Source organism: Lepisosteus platostomus, chromosome 8, assembly GCF_059453375.1.
Source record: "Lepisosteus platostomus isolate fLepPlt1 chromosome 8, fLepPlt1.hap1, whole genome shotgun sequence".
In the NCBI taxonomy this organism is placed as follows: Eukaryota; Metazoa; Chordata; class Actinopteri; order Semionotiformes; family Lepisosteidae; genus Lepisosteus; species Lepisosteus platostomus.
In genome coordinates this window covers 47,190,551-47,212,311 of record NC_142618.1, presented here as the reverse complement: position 1 = coordinate 47,212,311, position 21,761 = coordinate 47,190,551, and the positions used below count along the sequence as shown (strand labels likewise).

At 38.8% G+C, this 21,761-nt stretch overlaps 2 protein-coding genes across 3 annotated transcripts in view; both read left to right on the top strand.

The window, feature by feature from the left end:
• Window positions 1–803: 803 nt before the first annotated feature.
• Window positions 804–10,530, top strand: cyb5a (cytochrome b5 type A (microsomal)). Its single transcript, XM_088643741.1, has 5 exons — window positions 804–1,026; window positions 3,786–3,914; window positions 6,282–6,311; window positions 7,323–7,357; window positions 8,721–10,530. The coding sequence occupies exons 1-5, from the start codon at window positions 892–894 to the stop codon at window positions 8,800–8,802; spliced, it is 411 nt and encodes a 136-aa protein (XP_088499867.1). The 5' UTR covers window positions 804–891; the 3' UTR covers window positions 8,803–10,530.
• A 7,559-nt stretch (window positions 10,531–18,089) lies between these two features.
• tmem108 (transmembrane protein 108) overlaps window positions 18,090–21,761 on the top strand; it is an 87,675-nt gene continuing 84,003 nt past the window's right edge. The window contains exons 1-2 of one of the 2 annotated variants that reach the window (XM_088643739.1): window positions 18,090–18,723; window positions 19,600–19,702. The gene's annotated coding sequence lies outside the window, so the exon portion shown is untranslated. The remainder of the gene's footprint in view (window positions 18,724–19,599; window positions 19,703–21,761) is intronic. The other variant, XM_088643737.1, reaches the window with a different exon arrangement.

The following is a 21,761-nucleotide window of genomic DNA, read 5'->3' as shown; positions in this document are numbered from 1 at the left end:
TATAGCTCTTAAGATTAATAAATACCATTGCTTTCCACTGCCAGTTAAAGTTGTCTGCTACACATTCTAGAGACCTTGAGTTTAAGGTCTTGACTTACTGTGAACCCTACACATTTAATATAAAAGAACAACTGTTCTCAAAATATGTTTATTTGTTGTAACAATGGGTTTGTAAAGGTTGTTACAACTTTATATACTATAAAACAATATAATAAATACATATATACTATATTACAATATAATAAATAACTTATGCAAATCAGCGGCAAATAGATCTGGACGTTGAAATGCAGTGTGTAAATAACCGAAAAGGGGAGGTTTTTTATGTTGCTTGCAAGGTTTACATAGTTGATGGTCAGTTTTTTCGGGAAAAAAGTCCTTTTGTTAAGAAATAATTTAAAGATTGTTTTACATAATTTAAACCTTGCATGGATATAAACATTTCCTTCTTTTGAAGTAGTACAGACATATTAAGTACTCTATATTTGTCTTGGGAGATATTGATTTCAAAGAAGGAAAACCTGCAGGTAGTTTTTTGCCTGCGGGGAAACTTCACAACGGGGGCGGAATCGTTTCGTGACAACAGCCTTATTTGCGTGCAAATAACACTAAACACCTCCTTCCCCCTTCCCAGTGGAACCATGTGTACTCTATGCTGGTCACGCGCGAGCCCTTGAAACGCGTGTCAGCGGGCGTAGAGGCAGGTCTGGGGGCCAATCAACGTCAGCTGGACAGTTGTTGGCCAATCGTGGGACGAACCGAAGACGCCGTGGGCGGGACTCCAGGGCGCCTCTAGGAAGTTCAGTGCGGAGTGCGGAGACGGCGCAGCATAGCTGACCGGCTGCGGTCGAGGAGAGTGTGGCGAGATATTAAGCCTTAAATAATATAAAAATGGAAGGAAAGAAGGAAAACGGGAAAGAAGTGAAATACTTTCGTCTGGAAGAAGTGGAGCAACAAAATTCCTCCAAGAGCACTTGGATTATTCTACATCATAAAATTTACGATGTCACTAAATTTCTGGAAGAGGTGAGGAGATTAATAAAAAAGTTTTTTTTTTATGAATCTGGGGTGGTTTAAAAGCAGTGGCTTCTCAGAATCATAATCCTATGCACGCATAGGGTAACACAAGAACAGGTATTCCTGCACATCAGTGTAGCAACTTGGACATGAGCTTCAACTTGTGCATCCTTTCAATTTATCATATAGTCTTTATTGACTCAGATGGGAAATTAGTCGAAAATAGATTTTGAAGTCTGTGGTGAGCTTGTGTTTAAAGTGACTGTGAGTGCTGCAAACTGCAATGCAGGTCCTTGAACCTCAGTGATTTTGGTTTGAAAAGTCACTCTTTTTTCGCGTTCCCAGTTATTGAATGTTGTAAGTAGACTAATGTCTGGTTGCTTCTACAACTCTGAATCTGTTTGGCTTGATATTTTTATTATAACTATGTAGAATTTAGTTTTAGTCCCGTTAACTATTTCAGATATCGATGAAAAGCTCCCTAAAACAGTTTTATGTAAAAGCAGATTCTTTGTTAAAATGCGAAATTAATCCCTGAATGTTTAAATGGTAAAAACGAAAAGTTCGGGCAGCTTCATTCTACTTTTAAAATCTGCGATTTTGGTGTATTCAGACTCGCGTCTTATTCAGTTTGAACAAATCTTAAAACCCCTGAAATATTTTAATAGAGTGCTTTGCTAAATGGCAGTGAAGATTAATGATTAATAAGTTGACTTTAACAAAGCAAATTGAATTCTCCTTTGGTACAGTTTTCTGAACTTTGCACTATGAAGTGGGCCAGATGTTAAATACCGACTCGCTGCAAAAGAGCCTTTTCATTTGCGCTAGAAATACTACACACCCTGACAAAGAAGCGACAGACATCTGAGTATAAACTTGTGAATGAACGTAAAATAGTTAAGAGACGATAGGAGATATCTTTACGAGACACGTTTCAGTGGCTAGCTACACAGTTTCAATTTCCTTTCCTTTTTTCTGATTTTATTACACTCGCTTTTTTAGGCTACGACATTCTCCCGACGATGTGCAGTAAGAGAGAAGATCTTTCATGAAATACTGTGTTCTTAAAATTTGTTTTGAAGAAGATCAATTTCCTTCGGGTTAACAGGTTGGCGAATTTGTTTTGTGTGGTTCGAAAAGGCTCACGTTACTTGGGACCCTCAGTTGATCAACACCATAGTCTGCTTGGAAGAATTGTTATATAGCGAAGTGGCTCACCGCGGTGTCAGATATTGTCATTTAGTTTTGGTCAGTGAATTTAGAGGCCGCTGATATTAGGACTTGGAACGTCATCAACTAGGATTTCGAGTTCATGAACTCTAAGCCAGCCTCATGACGTCACACAGCGGTAGGATGAGGGAATGAAACAGAAAATGATCACCATCTGTTATTCTGCACGCCTTAACAGGTCAATATTATAATTTAAATACATCAGTTATCAAAAACGTATTAAATTAAATTTCCTTTTTTTTATTCTTGCTAGCTCTTGAGCTCTCTTAAAGAATATGGGATAAGTTTGACATAATGTGCTGTGGGAAATGATTCAAACTGAATGTATTTAGTGTTTTGTTTCTTTTCAGTGTGTCCAGCTGGTTTCTTGAATGCCAGATTCAACACATGAACTTTAAATAGCAAGTGAAGAAAGTAGTTAAAAAGGTTTTAATTTATTTATCACAATACTTTAATAATTCACTTACTTGGTGTCTATTCTGTAGTGTACTTTAAAGCTACTTGTTGATAAGTTAGTTGAGAATAGAATGTTCTGTTTTTTTTTATAAAAAGGAACAACTTTTTATTTAAGCCACTGGCAGCCAAAGATACTGCTCTGAGGCTTTGGTCTGGTGTTTTATTTACCCAGTGTAATGCAGAAAGTACTGAATTTACCTCTTTTGAATGACCATGGAATTATACTAATTCATGGGGTTATGTTTTTTTGTCTTCTGACATCTGAGATGAATTCCATGCAGCATCTTCTATTACCTGGTGTGTGTTAGTGCAGTTGTATGCCAATGTTCTGCATAACCCCTTGCCTGTATTGGAATATGGCCAAGTACACAAGAGATAGCTCTTGACCCACAATCTTAAAGTGCTGACTGCTAGTGCCACTTGCTTTTGCTCACAGTGACTCTGGACAGTCAACGCCCTAGGGACTCAACCAATAATAGCACCTGTTCAGCAGGTAGAAGTTAGCTCTCCCCTGATCCAGCTGAAAGATTGTCTGATCGTTTTATTACCACTGTCCTTCTATTAATGAAAGAGGGTTTCCTACCTTTAAAGTAATTTTCTCTGGTCTTTCAAGAGATTATAGTGGCATTGTATAAAAACCCTTACAGGGTATTATATATTGCAGAACCCTGTAATAATAAAAATAAGCATCTTGTGAAATTCTTTATTCCCTACCTAAAGCATTTGGAGCAGCAGTTTCAGCCTTCTGCAGGAGCGTGTGCTTTAGGTTTTGAAAGATGGTCAGATCCACGCTACTGACTGTATGTTCTCTGTGATGTGCTCTTTAGCATGTAACTGCAGTCTCTGTATCTTGCCTGTTGTAATGTTGTAGGGGTGCATTCACCATTTAAGACATGGGGTGTTATAAAAACATTGGATCAATGTATGTTCTCCTTTTCACCACCTGGTTCTGAGAAGTGATTCTGAGGTGGTTTTGTCAGTGACTTCTGCCAAGGCCGTGATTTTACAGAGACCTGGCCCGTTCAGATTTTCAGTCTTTTTTTTTTCCAGAGCTTTTTCAGAGTTTTTTTTTCCCCCTCTAGCACCCAGGTGGTGAAGAAGTTCTGCGGGAGCAGGCAGGGGGCAACGCCACAGAGAGCTTTGAAGACATAGGCCATTCTTCGGACGCCAGAGCTATCGCCAGCACATACGTCATTGGCGAACTCCATCCCGTAAGGATCCCGTTTCACAGTCAAGCGCACAGTTCTTCTTGACGAGGCGCTGCAGTATGGTCAACGCCTTCTTCCAGACCTGCAGCACCCATCACTCAGAGGCTTAAGATCTGCCCGTGGGCTACTTTGTTCAAATTAATTACATGTATAATTAGACCTTCTGTAGCCTGGCATTCATTCGTAACTCAGGGGCCCATAATATCCTGAGTATGATCAGATAATGCGTACCACTGTATTCTAAATATACTGAAACTTGACAAAAAGACAAGACAAGACAAGACTTTTTACTTGTAACAACAGCAAAATTGCTAAATTTATTATCGGGAAAATCTTTCTTAACATGCATATCTTGAGCCAATTCGTTATGCTGATTCACCTTTGTCATCAACATAATGTCCGTGGTAAAATTCACAGGTAAATAGCTTGTCAGGTGATCATTGGAAGTAATACACGCTGTACAGGGCATACTTGCATCAGCGTCCCATTCCTTTCCGAGAGACTGGCCAAACATGGGCCTGTTCACTAATCTTTGAGCCCTAGATGCCCCTCTTTGATCCATCACATCCCACGATGTTCAATGTTCGAGTAGGGCAAATTGAGCCAATGTGACACTTCTTAAAAAAGCTGTTGTGTGATACCTCAGCAAGGGCCGCAAGTGAGGTGAAAGGACTGCAAAGTGGTCAAGAGCAGTGGGTTGTGCAGAGTAAACATTTCTGCTCAGAACATCATCACACTTCTGCTTCACCAGTGATTAGTGTACAACTAGTATATTAAGTCTGTTGCATTTTCAGGTGTCAATAAGAAATATCTACAGAAAACCTTGGTTCTTTATTTTTCTTTCTTGATTTGTCACCAGGCGTGACATTCAACAAGTTAGATTACCTCATCTTAAACCTCTAGTAACGTAATGTGATGAAAATGAAGATGAAGTGTGCAAGTAAATATAGTAATTATAGTTATACCATATAGGAGTTAGAACTGGAAACAGTGTACATGAATTAAAGCAAATACAATAATTGCAATAGCATATATTGAAATAGAGACAAGTCTGTCTTAAAGTTTAAAAGACCTGTATAAATGGGTGAGTTTTGAGGGTGGTGAAAGCATGTTTAGTCCATTAACATAAGATAAGATCACTTAGCCAGCAGCCATATCACCCTGCAATTCACAACTGGCAACCCACTGAAGCTAAGCAGGTGTGAGCCTGGTCAGTACCTGGATGGGGCCAGCAGGGGACGCTCATCCTGCAGTCCATGTGGGTCCTAATGCCCCAGTATAGTGATGGGGACACTATACTGTAAACAGGCGCCGTCCTTCGGATGAGACGTAAAACCGAGGTCCTGACTCTCTGTGGTCATTAAAAAAATCCCAGGGCGCTTCTCGAAAAGAGTAGGGGTGTAACCCCGGTGTCCTGGCCAAATTTCCAATTGGCCCTTACCAATCATGGCCTCCTAATAATCCCCGTCTATGAATTGGCTACATTACTCTGCTCTCCTCCCCACTGATAGCTGATGTGTGGTGAGCGTTCTGGCGCACTATGGCTGCCGTCGCATCATCCAGGTGGATGCTTCACATTGGTGGTGGTGGAGGGGAGTCCCCATTACCTGTAAAGCGCTTTGAGTGGAGTGTCCAGAAAAGCGCTATATAAGTGTAAGCAATTATAATTATTATTATTATTATTTATTGGCCATATACAATTTCTTGTATTAGGAATTTGTCTTTTCATACCCCAACTTTCTCTCCATGAGACACACAGGCAGGGAGAAAGAAGCTTGGGGTCAGAGCGCAGGGTCAGCCATTTATACAGCGACCCTGGAGCAGTTGGGGTTAAGGGCCTTGCTCAGTGGCCCAACGGAGTAGGATTCCTCTGCCGGCTGCGGGATTTGAACTGGCAGCCTTCCAGCCACAGTTCCACCCCTCTGCCACATTTTTTAAGATAAGATCGGAACATGTCCTCCTGTGTCGTTTGTAATCAGTACAAGGTGTAATCACCTGTTCATACCTACTGTACCTATTTGATGCATGTCTTTTCAGGTAGAATCCAAACATTAATTTGTAGCAGTTGTGTTATTAAGGTGCTAGAGAAAGACTTGTCAATTATGTTGTATGGGCTAGTGTAGGATGTGGTGTAAAATTCATTGCGTCTTAGTAAATACAGGTTTTTTAGGGAAGGCAGTGACCTTCGTGCCAATCTCTAGTTTCATAAGGTGTGTTTAGAATATATGCACTGCTGAGCCTGATAAAAATCTCCTGGTTTTTGCCAATCTCTGAAGGTAATCAGTGATAGAAGAGGCCAAATAGGAAGTAAAAGCAGTGTGGTTCGCTTGCAGTAATCTTGGCTGTTTTTGTTGTTGTTGTTGTTTGTAGGATGACAGACATAAAATTGAAAAGCCAACGGTAAGTGAACTAAAACTAAGAATTTAAACCGTTTTTTTAATAACATTTTGAGGTTGATGTATGGGGACTATAAATTCAGAGAGGCCAGAAATAGAGTAAAAACTTTCCCTTTTGTGGGGAAAGGTCTGTTTTTAGATTTGCACTATAAAATGTTTATATTTTAGTTAACAAATTGGAAATCAGGTTGTTCTCTGGGGAAAATAACTATAATTCTATAATACACACACAAATAAGAGCAAAATGTATTTTCCTGTATGATCATTAATATCTCCTTTATTGTGTCTATTGCTTTGGATCCCAAAAGACTTCAAAGCACTGCCCCTGCAGGAGGGGACCTATTTATTCCCTTATTTAATTACTGTTACTGACCTTTTCAATATTATGTGGATATCCAGAATCACAATCACTTGACTCGGGAAACAGGCATCCTGATTTATTGGCATTCCTGGGCAAGAAAAAAGGTCCTTTCACACACGCATCTCGTGCTGTAACAATACCATTTTAAAACATTGAGATTTGTTTTTTATCGGATAAGGGGGAGGTAGTATTTATTGCGGAAAATGTGAAAAGCCAGTAATGACTATTATTCCTCTGTAAGGAAACTTCAGTCCCTTCAAGGGGAAACAATAGTAATGGTTATTTCAGGTCTGAGGCAGAGAGTCTGTGATTTTTTTTAAAGTCTGCGTGCACTCTGGACACTCATGGAGAGTCACAGCTCTGCACACTTCAATCACAGAGTAGATAGGTGTACCTTCACCTTTTCGGTATTGTGTTTTGCTGAAGATTACCCACTGATAAAGATAAATAAAAACTAGAGTAGGTAAGAGTTCATTTCCTTTTATTTTACTTTGTTACATGTATTGATATCTTCTAAATTATTTGAAAATACTTCATTATCTTCCAGCTTTAATTGAGCACTGTTTTAAGTTAGCAACGCAATAATTAAACAGTATCTTCCCTCTTTTAAGTCAGAACAGTGTTAAACAATCTCTACGTTTTGTTCTTTTTCAGGAAACGTTTGTCACTACACTGAATGATAACTCAAGGTATTCTCATTTCATGTTTTTTTCGTATTTTAATTTTTATGAAAAATCTGATACATCAGGCAGCAAGGTTTGAAAACAGTGTTAATGAATACAAAATTGGACTTGCGTTGAGTTCTAATTTTTTTATGTTACCACAGACATGATAAGACTAAGACCTAAAAGGTTGCGACACCTCTTACTGGAGTTTAAGTTGATGTGGCCGGTCTCCAGATAGTTCAGAGTATGTATTTGATAGATGGGTTAATGGGCTAAACAGATGTTCTGATTACAAAGAAAGGTTGAATGCAGGGCCAGGGTAATGATACATTTTAGAATTGAATTATAACGCATTTCCCTAGTTCAGTGCCACTTTAACATGCAGGCCACATTGAAAGATTTTCTCTTTGTATAACTGGTTCGAAAACATTCTTTTGTGGATGCACTTTGGTAGTGGTGGAGGGGAGTCCCCATTACCTGTAAAGCGCTTTGAGTGGAGTGTCCAGAAAAGTGCTATATAAGTGTAAGGAATTATTAATCTTTTACAGTGTATTGTACAGTCACCACAAATTCTCCAGTATTGACTGACGCTCTCATAAAGCTGTTGAGCAGCACAGGAAAATCTGCAGAATCTGAATATATACATTTATAGATGCTTTACAATAATGCTTAGGAATTAAACTGTTGAATATCTTTTTGTAATTTTTACTTTAAAAGAAATGAATATGTATAATAGTTTGAAAAGATATAGCATGAAGGTTTAGGAGTCAGTGGTATATGTTCTCTGTAAGTGGAAGGTTTTTATTTGTTTTACTCATAGTTCTGTAAAATAAATACATAATGTGGAATGAAGTTTTGCATTTTTTGACTTTGTCCCGTTGGATAAGATAAGATCAATTTATTGGCCCTTTACAATTTCTTGCATTAGGAATTCGTCTTTTTGCATACCCCAGCTTGCTCTCCATGAGACACAGACACACAGACAGGGAGAGAAGCTGGGGGTCAGAGCACAGGGTCAGCCATTTATACGGCGCCCCTGGGGCAGTTGGGGTTAAGGGCCTTGCTCAGGGGCCCAACGGAGTAGGATTCCTCTGCCGGCCACGGGATTTGAACTGGCAACCTTCTGGCCACAGGCACAGATCCTTAGCCACAGAGTCACCGCTCCGCCCCTGTTACCATAACAGAGAAATGAAACAATTGTCCTAAAGACCTTAGTAGCACAGTTTGATTGAGCACAGGAAAAGGGAATAATCATAGATTACATTTGTGCTTTTCTTAATTGTGCTTTTGCTTTACTTGGCTCTCTTGGGACCACAAGTTTTTGAATGGATACATTTTCTAAGAATTTCAAGTTCATGTTATTAATCTTTCCTTTGTTTTGTTTTAGTTGGTGGACAAACTGGGTGATTCCTGCAATTGCTGCTGCCTTTGTCACTGTGATGTACCGTTTGTATGTAGCTGAGGAATAAAATTGACAAATGTGATTGCTCGCACATAACCACTAGTTTTGATTGCTGTAGTAATGTGAATGAATGGTGGAAAATCACCTGTTTGCTTCAACATTAACAAGTGCCTTTGATTCCGTTGTTTTTATCAGCAATGCACTGTATATGAAGGCATTTCTTTTCACTAAACCAGAGTTTTAAAGCCTTGGTTCTGGTGAGCTCAGATACTGTTACAGATTTTTGCTACAGCTGAGGTAATTTACTGAACTGAGCCCTTTGTTGAACTTGGAATTTAATAAGAACTATTTTATTGTTTTCTGCCCTGAACTGTTAATGATTTAAAGTTGGTTATTAAATTTTATAGCTATCTTTCAGCTACTTTTAGCAGCTGAAGCTGATGTCTAATGAATCAAATTCTTAGTTCATTTAAAGGTTTAAGGTGTAATTGAGGATTCAGTCTTATTTAGAATGAAAATCGGCAGACACTGGGGTCACTTTGGGAAACCCTGTTCTGGAGATATAAATGTTTATGTATACAGCCACACACAAAAGTATTGTTACCCCGTTCAGAGCTCACTAACTGTTATCTAAGTCTGCACCCGCTGGGCAAAAGATTGACTTTAAAGAAGTGAATGGTAAATTGAGATTGCTAGTAAGATAATACATACTAGTATTTTAGCAGAAGAGGGACTCAATGTGCTGGAGTAAAAGGGAGAGGAAAAAGATGGCTACCACACGGGTCTCCAGTATTGTTATGCTCTGTTGCTGAATGAGTGCTTTGATACTCAACTTAATACTCCTGGCCTCAGTTGATCTTTTTGTTGTGTTCCATTTGTAATTCTGTAGCAAACGTAGTGAACACATTTTATAAACAATGTAAAACATGGAAAAGAAATGTTTAAATCCACAAAGTTAACAAATGGCAAAGTATAATTCGGCCCAGTAATAAAACTGAAAGCTCTCAAAATGGTGAAAGCCAGCACCACGTTGCTGACACACAAGAAAAACGGCATTCCTCAATTATTTTTTACCATTTTCTGCTGAAAAAGTACAATGAATAAACATCAGATGGAGGATGCCATATATCTGCAATCCCAATCTCATGTGCCGCTCTCCCTGCTGTGTTCTTTTAGGTTCAATTTCAAGTTGAAAATAAGAGAATAAGCAGGGAAAATGTATCCTGCAGCCCAGAACTGGATTGTGCATTAGCTCAGCCACAGGTACAGACTCAGCAGAACAGAATTCACCCGTTATCTGTACTGTTATTTACAATGATGAATTATTGCAAACAAGCAAGTGTAATTTAACAAATATATTAAGGGTATTAATAACTTTGGATGTGACTGTGTGTAAATAAATAATGAACTATTCATTTACCTACCTATGCATATATACAATATACATACATAGAAGTAGGTAGATGGATAGATCATAACTTAACAAAGATTGTTTTAAATTCACACTGTATTAAATGTACAAGATATAATATGTGAACGTTCTAGTTTCTCCTCAGCAGTGTAATCCACATGAATTGTTCAGTGCATGTGAAGAATGTAATCAGATTGTGACATTGCCGTGCTACTGAGCTTGTTAAATCATGTCTTGCTTAACCCTAACCGCAGTACAGTTTGTAGCATAAAAATGATACTAACAATTGAAAAGGCAGGCTATCTCTTTTTTTAAGAATATAATTATATTTGTAAAATAAATTTTCATACACATTAAGAAATGCAATAAAATGTATGTACAGTACTTGGTGCTTTTATTTTGACATTTTATTTTAAACTATTTTTTAATAACAAGCTTATCCACCTGCAACCTGCTACAAACAGGGTCTCTGCATCTCCTTACTTGACTTGGGAGAGTAATACAGGGAACAGCGTGCATCACAAAATCAAAATATAAAAGCAGAAAGGCTTACGTTTTGTGGTGGGGTGGTGTAAGATGGAGTCCCGAGAAACACAAATTGAGTAGAACACATTTATTTCTCTGAATTTATTGTAGTGAACAGGTTTAACAAGACATGCCTAGTTGAAAAATAGATGGGGAACCTTAAATATTTACATGTATCTTTTGCCTTCTCCATTGTAATATTAAAGTGGTGTGTTGTGAGCTTTTTGCTGGAAAAAAGTGTCACAAAGTTATGAAATTTGAAATGTGTGCATATCGGAATACAAACGAGTAGACCAAATGTTTTACTGGATCACAAAGATATCAATGTGTAGAAAATTTCACAGTGTATTCCCAGGTGCGTAATTCAGAAGTAGCAAGCATAGTGTATGCCCATGGACCGATTTAAACAGAGTTAATAAAGTCAGAAAATAAGAAGCTACAATGTTCCCTGAAGTGCTATATGTACAACTAGAGATCTCCATTTCCTTGCAAAAACCGAAGGACTGTGCTTTTTCATACTTTTGGTTTTATTGGAATGCACAGAGGGAGTAAGTTATAGTGTTGATATTTAGCAGCTGGGCCTCAATGCATAAAGGACCCTAGGTGGCGAACAAGTTGAGCTTTATAGTCTAGCCATCATTATTTCAAATGTAGTCTGTACTGTAAGCAAAGTGTGACCTTTGTGACTGAACTCCACCAAAATATGGGGCCAAATAAACTTGCCAGGCATTTGTGCACATGAAGTGCATCTGTCCCCTTCTGCTCTGGCCCCTTTACTGACTGAACTCTCACCAGGCATAAGGGACAGATGACGTGAGGTGACCTATGTTTATTATGATTTAGGGAATCCAAATTGTGTGATGAAAAGCAGTGGTTATTTAAAAAAAAGAACAAATAAAATAATTGGGATCGGATTTTATAAATTAGTAAATGGAACTGCTGCCATATAACGGAATTAAAAGCAAATCTGATTGTAACTTTGGAAAAACACCAATAAAGTGCTGAGTATTTTAATTGTTTTTAAATATTTTACTCACTAATTTTCTTATACACAGCGACTGCCATCACCTTTAAATAATGGAGCTCATGGCATATGAACGCATAAAATCCCTCAATGGATGACAATTCACCGTTTTTTACTTCAGAACTTGAATGCTACATTTTGTACTCTCATAAAAAGTATTAAAGTAAGCCTAAAAGTCAAGCTGAATCTATCACTGATGATAATTGTTTGTATCCTAGAGTCTATTTCAAACCACAGTTATAAACATGTCTGAAACTGTTGTTCATTACCTCAATCAATACACCTCAATTGCTGTAATTAAAATCAGCCCATTTAACTGTTATCACCTTATACTGAGCAAACATTATCACTCAAGTGTCTTTGTAATGAAAGGATGTTTTTTGTTCCTTATTGGGCTTACTATAGTTATAGTGCTTTGAGAACAATAAAATGTAATTCGATCAATCCAGTTTATGAAGGTGGTGATCCTTGTACAGCAGCCTCTACATTTGATATTTCTTATGGCTGTACATTCTGTGAGGCTTTGCTCATTAAGAAGACCAAGCCCAATGGTTAACAATCACTTAAAGATAATCATAAAACACAAACTCACTTTATCACTGATGCTAAGCTGAAGCCCGTGTTCTCACTATCTAACCACTTGTATGTAACTATCTGACTTTATGACCACAAGGTTAACTGGATAAAAAGCAATGTGAATTGGTAGCGTAATTTAGCTAGCACTAAAACAGAATAAAGTTCTTGGCGTACCACGTACTTCATTAGGCCTTTTAGTCGATTTTCTTGTAACACACACAAACCTATTCTTGCACCCTTCTCAAAAATGGCTCTTGCTGTTTAAAAATGTTTAAAAATGAGACAGGCAGTTGAACTGAACTACAGATGGACACAATCTATGATAAAATGTTATTAGAACAAACATTCGTCATACAGGAACAAGTAATAGGTTTATTCCATGCTGAAAAAAAGAAAAAAGAGAACACAACGTTTTGGCCGTGGAGCCTTCTTCAGGTGTGGACAGGTGTTAGACTCTCATCCTGACTGTCTTAGCATTAACTGAACTGAGGTCATGTGACTCACTCTTTAATGGCGGCCCATAGTAGGGATTATCCTCAGCAATGCTGGTCTCCACGTATATAGCTGGGTGGACTGGAACAACTGGAATAAAGTACTCAGCTCAGCTTAAATCCATGATCTGTTAAAGGTTACTGGTCTTATTGAAGATGCACAATCATGTACAGTATGTAAAACTAAGAGAAATATTAATTCTGGAACTGGAGAAAAGGTTATCAGCTGCAAATCTGAAAAGAGATAGATGCAGAATGTCCTGTCTTTGTCAGTTCAGTGTGTTGCACAAGCTGTTTCAGAATTCATATAGTCTTCGACCACTGTGTGTAGTTGCAGAGCATGAATGTGCTGCAGCAAGACTGGTCTCTGGAGGTGCAGGTAAAGCAGGAATAGTGACCCCCTGCAGAAACACAGGTGAGTGTGTTTCAACGAGGCAATACTGGTCTATTGGTGGCTGGCAAGCAGTCCTCTCTGTTGGTTGGCACAGGGAGGCATCTGTTTCAAAGGAAAAGCAGATGTCTGTAACCCAGGAATCAAACTTGAGTTTCCCAGAAGTTATGACAGGGACAGTTCTACCCTTGTTGGAATTTGATCACAACCAAACCTGGACATTGCTGGAACTGGGACGCTCAAAAAAGCCCCAAATCACCATTCCTCAGCAAAGAATTCTACTACCCCCAAAGAACAGGTCTCCCACCATGTGAGAATTCAACACTTTCCTGGTTTCAAGGGAGTTATGTCACTTTCAGTAACAGACTCTGTAGCTTTGAACCCCTTTAATATATAAATCAAATTTTGTGTATTCCAATGCCTTTGCTATTTGTACTGATATTGAGAGAAGATTTATTTTCCAGCATTAAGATCGCCATGGAGATAGAGTCAATTAGTAACCAAAAAGGTAATCTTACTCTTGTTAGTGCCTGGATAAATTGAACTTTCTGAACAGCTTCTCTACCACAACACATAACATGTTTCTCTGAGGGTCTCCAGAAGTTGACAGAAGGTCTCTGGGGACAAGGATTTCACCTTGGCCTTTACCCATCATTTACCTAATCCCATCTCTGAATCGGAGTCATTACTCTGTTCTCCTCCCCCTGATATTGGATAAAAGGTGAGCATAATGCAGGTGGGGGCTACACTGGTGGTGGAGAAGAGTCCCCTGTCACAGAAGCCATTCCTGATTGATGCAGACGATATAATCTGGAAGTGACTGGAGAAGGACAAATGGGGAAAACACTGCTGGATCTGGACGGGATTACAGACAGGGGGGCAGTGATGGCAGTGATCCAGTGCTTGGGGGGCGTGGCGAAGGCCAGTGTGGTCTGACCGTGTGTCAAAGCACTCTTCACCCAGTTCACCATGATCCGCAGGACTATCATCGGTTACTGAGGTTATCTCAGTATAAAATTCACCAGAGTCAAAATGAGCATGAGATGCCTATAGATGTGGAATAACTCTGGTGTAGACTAAGACAAGAAGAAACCAGAAATGTAAGGATCTTAAAATACAGATGAGTTATGGCTTGAACAGGGAAAGGGATATTCAGCTTTCATGGGAAGACTAGTTAAAACTGAAACTAGTTAAAGAAGAAATGAGCTTAGCAAACTCATTGGTAGATCAGTGGTACGACTAAAAATGACACAAATGAAATCATGTGATCTTGGCTTCTAGATGAAAAAGTCAAGGTCGGAATAATGCAGCAGTGTCCTTTACGGCATACAATTATCATACTAGATCAATACTTGGACACTTCCCCTTTGGTGATAACTGCTTTCCATTCATAAAAGCAACCTAGATCTGTGACAGATATGACCAGATTTTGTTCCAAAGAAAAAGACTTAGAAGTTACCAAACAAGAGACATGTATGGTTCAGGTTTTAATGCGGATTTTTCACTTGCTGTAGCTGTTGGTTTGGTGTGGGTTTCACCATTCAAAGCCAAACACACTCAACATTTACTATCACTGGTTATCTCCCATTGTGTCACTTTTCATGTACAGCTAGCTGGGTAATCTGGAAAATGTAGTTCCCAGGACCTATCACGATGCATTATTATACACAATGTATATCATATACAGTACATGTTTGCAAACAAACATGCATTTCTGCAACTCATGATGATTGCTAGGATTCAAACTATTATATAGTATACATACTTTAAAAAATCATAATTCTTCCAAATATCAGTAATTCTGGTATCCTGGAGGGTTTCTGCAAAATCACAACATGCAAACTGAGAATAATTTTTTAGTTTTTCATGCTGGATTAAATATACAATAGCTAAAGAATCATGAGATATGGCCTTCGTCAGATGTACTGTAGGTCCCTGCGTGCGATTGCAGTAGTCATAACCAGGTAGTCAGTACCAGGTTTCAGCCACTAGGGGGATCCCGTGTACAGCTGCTTATGATATTTGGCTCCGAAATCATAGAAATTACCTTCAGACGTCGGCTCAATGGCTGAGTCACTGAGCTTTAGGCTGCCAACATTTTGAGACCTCCGTGTCTTATGTTGTTATTTAACCCCCTTGTCACACAACTCTGCTCATTTGGTTATCTCCACATGCTAGGTATCGATTAAAAGATTTTGAGCTTCAGTCAACTTCATGCTCTGTCCAGCTAGACCAGACAGGCACCTGTACATGATGGGTAAACGTGGATGTCAGCGTCATCAGCTGCCAAATAACGTTGCTGACCAGGCAGTTACTGTAATGGAGTTTTTAATGAGTGTTCAGGACAAGGACAACCCTCCCTTTGCCCACTTCTTACGTAAACAGGTTTCCAATGCGTCGACCTAGCCTGTGCACTCTGAATCCCTTCCTCTGCCCCATTACTGTTCCGGTAGAAGATCCTCATCTTATTAGGTATGTCCAGTAAGAGTGGGGCTCTGAAGGTCTCGTCCTTACAGCCAAGGTGTTGAGTCAATAATCAAAATCCAATTTAATTACTTCCATTATTTTGTCTTAATTAAGGTCGTCTGAGCTACAGAACTGACGGAGTGGAGTAACATGCCTTTGATTTATAGTAAATGCGGAAACTGTCAGTCTGTGCCAGGGCTATACTGTACAGTCCTCGTCCTGGAGAGCCGTATTTACGGATTGTTCTTGGGCTACAAGATGTACTTTAGCCCGTCATAAACCTGCAGACGGCAATGTCCAACAAATGAAATAACTTTAACAGTGTTTGACCACTAATTGTTTAGACAGTGCTGAAAGTTTAGCACAACTAAAAACTGCAGAAACAGGAGCGCAAAATGTTTACATACATTTGAGAGTGATCCAGAGCTCAAATATAGAACAGCATTCCTAAAACAGCATTCAAAGCTTCTGTCAGTCTTTAATACTAAAAATGGGTTACACGTGGATATCCTTTAGTCATCTTAAGCAGCATTCAGGCAACAGAAAACGCAAACGTTTAGTTCTTTAAAACTAGGAAAATGACAAAAACAGACGCACTCCTGGAGTGGTGGAAACGGGGTTTTGTGTTGCAAACGCAGCCCTACTCATTAGCTAGCTATTAAATTAGAAAAGCAAAAACAAAAAGGTTAATTTGACTCTTCTGAAACATAGAATTTATTCAGGGATGCCCGACTCGAATGCATTCATCATGTTACTCCTAACATACAGCCTTCAACAATTCTGGTCCCAAACTTATAAATGGTGTAATGTTTACGGCTAAAAATCAGAGATAGAATCAGTGGTTGTGCGGTAGCGATTTACCAAGAATTCAAGAATACAAATGCTTGTTAAAGAATATATGAGCAAGTATATTTTAAAAATTATGATGTGACATATTTCTAACATCACGTTTGTTAGTTTCGTACAGCACTTGAATTCGGATCCGCTGAACACACTGTGTTGTAATGAATCCTTTCCTATTAAATAGACAACATGTTTAAGACCACAAATTAATTGTTATAGAATTATAAAAATATTAATAAGAAATGTCGAGTATATTTATAGAATAATTTCCCTAGATTTAATTAAACTATTATTAAAGTTCATTAGCGACTATTGTAGAGAGCTGGACATTTTTTAGTTATTATATGAATGAACTTCTACAAGTGGTGTGATTGAAGCAAAGGACTAAAAAAAAGACGTTCTTCTTTAAATCCTGGCTCAATCTGTAATCTCCTTGAGATTCTTGGAATGACCAGTCAAGCGCCAGATGCTATAACAATTGGTTTTCTCCTTTTGCACTCTCCTTATGTTTTAAATGTATTAACATGCTGTAAGTGCATTCTGTAATATATTTTAAATAAGCAATACAACATGCATCAATAATAACATAAATCTAATCTCGCCCTGTAATTGACGTGCTGTAGTCCGATATCAGAATGTCTAATGCTCTTGATAAGGGTCAGTCATAGCAAACCGGTGATTTGTGTGTAGTGTGTTATCCAAAATAATTAACTATATTCAACAATAGAATTTAAACAAATGTTTCTGCATGTTACTTTAGTTTGGTTATTGATGGAATGCACATATTAAGATAAATGTAATAAGGTGGCAAATTAATATGCAGTATGATATTACTGCGAAAGTGTGGACCTATGTTTGATGTGTTTTGAATGAAAAAAAAAGTTAAATAAACTTTAAATATAAATGTATACAACAAATACAAGTAAATCGTTTAATACCCTATGCCTGTTAAATGTACTTGGAATACTGGACAATTTTCCAATATTGATAAAGCACCTGTGTAACAACACGTGGGAATATGGAGGCACAGCCGTACTGATTTTCCTTTTCACTGTACGATAGACCAACATAGACTCTTCTTTCTTAGGAAACTCAGCTACTTTAAGGTAGATAAAAGTATTCTTACACTTTTCTACAAATCATTAATTGAAAGTGTCTTAACATTCTGCTTCACTTGCTGGTGTGGCGACATGGGTAAATTAGTGAATATAAGTGGTAAAATAATCGGGAATAATCAAACCAATTTAAGTATCCTTTACAAACAAGAGGGTGACTAAGAAAGCCAAAAGCATCAGTGTGTCTCACCCCCTCCATTGCGAATTCACACTTCTCCCATTTGGGAGACGCCTCTGTGCCCCCAGGTGTAAAACCAACAGACTCAGAAAATCTTTCATTTCCACTGCAATAACACTCTTAAGCAATGCAAAGTAACTACATTGTCTCTTGTTTCTTTTCTCCCGTAACACTGCTGTATTCTCTTGGTAATGTTTATTCGTCATTGTGTTGTGTTTGACTGTGCCGTAAAACAAATTTCCCCTAGGGGACAATGAAGCTTGAATTGCATTGATAGAAACTTAGTTTTTTAGTTCTTGTAGCATATTACAATTAAAATCGTGCCACAGTATAAGTTATTTAAGTGTAGCTATTGCGTGTTTGAATTGGTAAACTGTCCTGATTTTCTTGCAGTACAGTTGCACATGTTTTTTTAGCTCAAATAAAGCTAATCCACTGAAGCCCTCGTAAACCCTGTCTCTAATCTGGGTAAAGATACAAAACGCGGTCCCTGCTGTTGCAGCAATATGTCCTCATTTATATTCTGTGGCCGTGCATCCCTTTCAGCTACTCGGCAGCCCTCTGTTCTGTGTGCCCCAGTGACACAACTCTCTCGTTGCTAATTCTATTAATTACTTAAAGATCCGCCAACTACGGCTTGCTTTTGGTGCGAAGAGCCTGTTGCTGCTGCTAAGTGCTCAACCTGTGCAGCAGCGAGGTCGGCCACCGAGGCACCCGGCTGCGGCCAACCTATGTGTCCTTTTGTGTCTGTGGGGGAGCAAGCTGGGACCCGCTGAGACCTCCCTTTCGGAGTGCTGAAGTTGGAGGTGCACTGAACAATTGAGGATTGGATATGGCGCTCATGTGACCGATTCGAGGCAGACGGCGTGTGCAGTCGGCCTGTTGGACTGCAGAGAGTTCGGGTAGAGCGGCTGTGGGTTCGTTCTGCGCGGAGCCTGAGAGAAACACCATAGCGGCTAGAGGAACTGGTAAACCTTTCTCTGCCTTCTTATGTGACAATTTGTTTTTTCGCCCGCGGTTGATTTTAATTAACAGGATCTGCTTTCTCTGGTATAGTGATATATACTGCATATTGATTTTAGAATATGAATAGACTATTGGAATACTTAAACTGATGCTGGCACGAAATAAAAGGATTTTCTTAAGACGAACTAATTCACACTATACCGTAGTAAGATTTTATATGCTGAAGATGCTAGAAGCTCACACACCGGCGTGATACAGTGGTGGCAAATTTTAAATATATTCCAGCACATTGTGTTATATGTCTGTTGAACAAAATGCCCCTAGTTGGTGATGAGAATAATCTGATATAATACCTTGTCAGACCAGTCCAAAAAACTAAAGAGCAGTGATTTATTGGCGTTTTATATTCCAATGGCCTCCAAACCGAGACGCCGAATACTAACGAGAAGCACGTTTATCACAATCTTAGAAAACGATCAGGTACATAGGTAATATGCTGTATTAAATGTACCCTGATTTAACTAGAATTTAGACTAACTGGACCGTGGAAAAAATATTTGTTTATCAATACGGTGATTATTACTCCTTTCAGCCCCCTGCTCTGTTTTACACGGGTAATGCACATCACATTACTGCTTTCCATATGACTCGTTATTTTGCAACATTATGTGTATTTCATGTGAAACTCTCTATCAGCGAGATTTTGCAGGCAAGAGAAAATTGATGTTAAATAATACTGTAAAATCCTCAACGACGAAGTTGGCTTTAGAAATTGTCTTCTAGTGTGACTCAGACCACTGAGAATGGAAATAGAGGAAAGTGAACCTCTTTGAAATTACAAATCTGCGTTGTCACTCAACACCACTTTTATTTTCCAGCCAAGAAAAACATATTTAACAAGAAGAAAGGGATGTTAAATGGTTGCCATGCTGCAAGGATGTAGCCACGTTTCTGTGCTTTTCCCCCTCATTCATCATTAAGGTAGGGTGCAAAAGGTCTTTTCACATTTTTCTGTTTACCTATTACCATTATTTTGTAATTATAATTGATTCGAGTACAAGAATTTACTCTTCAGTGTATTGTAATCATTAAGAAGTGTGACTAACTGTACTGACCGTACTATGACTAACTGTACATTGTTTCCATAGCTACAGGGGAAACACATCATTGTCTAGTGCTGTTAATTCAGGGCTGCTGTGTTCGAGTTATTTACTGTACGTGTAAGCGGGTAGCCTTGGGTTCAGTTCCTGGGGAGTTATTTGTATGGAGTTTGTATGTTCTCTTTAGTATTTGTGTGGGTTTCCTTCAGTTTCTTCCCATAGTTCAGTACTGGTAGGTTAACTTGGCTTATGGGAAAACTGCCCCTGGTGTGAGAGTGTGTGTGTTTCTGTCTGTGCGTGTTTCTGTCTGTGCGTGCCCTGTGATGGACTGGCATCCTGGCCAGGGTGTATCCTGCCTTGTGCCTGTTGCTTGCCGGGTTAGGCACCGGCTCCCCATTAACCTTGTATTGGATAAAGTGATTAGAAAAATGGATGAATGTGTCAAAGCATTTTTTGTGTTTTATACCCACATTATCATGGTATATGGATCACTGCAGAAAAAGTTGGTGACATAACATAATTTCCTACCTGAACTACTAAGCCCATTTTAGAAAACTGTAGACTTTGTGGAAAATTGTGCTTTCCGTATGACTAACAGCTTATATTACTAATTATAAAGTAATAATGCAAAGGAGGACTTGTTCTTTAAAACTATTTATTTTCCATGTGAAGATCACAAATGTTTAAAGAGAACACTGGGCTCAAATATATAAACCTAATAAAAATAAAGTAAGACATCTACCATTGTAAAACATTTTAATTTGCATTAACAGTAAAGTCTGTATTGTTGGAGTTTAAAAAAAAGTCTTGGCCGTGTACAATAATAAACATGAGAAAATCTAATTAGGTAGAAACATTAACATCACAGGGGTAAACATCTTCAGGATGAATTGCACAATATTTTCCGCCCAAAAGCAATCTTAAAATCGGGGTGTATGGGTCATAACTAACATTTTATATTGGGTTGGATAATTAGGCTCATTGTTAGCACAGCGTATCCTGCAACGCACATTTCAAGAAAATACTGAAGAGATGTCACTGCTTTTGCTTGAAAAAGTGAAACGCCGCTATTTTATTTTTTGAAAATGTGTGATTTTATGCTCCAGATCTTGTAAAGATAATGTGTTGACTGTGGCCACAACTACTATCAAACAGGGTGCAGGGGGAACTAGGTGACTCTTGACCCTTATCTGGTCCCAGTGAGAAATGGAGCAGTGCACTCCGAACGAAGCTCCCCACCAGGATGTGGACCTGGTGTGACCCAGTTTTCTAGCCTCAGCTGATCATGGTGCTGCCCTTGGGAGTTCCAGGAAGGTGCTTGTTCTGTGCCCACAGAGCTGCAGCAAATCCTTGTCAGGGTTACAATTCATCTATTGTTTGTTTTACATGTTGTTATTGAAAAACATATCCTTGATGTGTCGGTTGTGTTAACAATCCATAACACACACAGAACTAAAAAACATATCTGGAGGCTCAAAAACAGTTTTGTATTTCCACTTCAGTTTGGCTTTTGGCCAAGGGCAGCAATAGGTTTGTGGCACAGTCCGATAGCAAAGCAGTGTTTTATTTACTTGCTATTCTGTGCTTAATGGTATTCCGGATTTTGTTAAATTGTAATGTTCCTGCTTGAAGACCACTACAGAGCACTGCCCTAACTAATTCTGTCCGTCCCCTCCATAATCATGGCCCTTATTACTCTCACTCAGGATTGAGCCTTCTGTCGGGTCCAGTTCACATCTGTGAATATCACTCCTGGCACCCCTCATTCAGCCTAGGTCCTGCAACAATAAAGACAAATATGGAACTACAGGCTGTTGACGCAGTCCTCCAGCTCTGTTTTAAATACATTGTTGTAGTGATATAGGATGAAGTTTAATAAAATATAAATCCTTTAATCCTTTGAAATATGTTTAGTAATTCCTGTAGCTTTTGTAACAGAC

Excerpts from the sequence above, each read along its gene's own strand:
- cyb5a (XM_088643741.1), top strand. The coding sequence starts at position 892 with ATGGAAGGAAAGAAGGAAAACGGGAAAGAAGTGAAATACTTTCGTCTG. Across the intron at positions 6,312-7,322 it reads ATAAAATTGAAAAGCCAACG|GAAACGTTTGTCACTACACT; the intron begins GTAAGTGAACTA and ends GTTCTTTTTCAG. Across the intron at positions 7,358-8,720 it reads ACACTGAATGATAACTCAAG|TTGGTGGACAAACTGGGTGA; the intron begins GTATTCTCATTT and ends GTTTTGTTTTAG.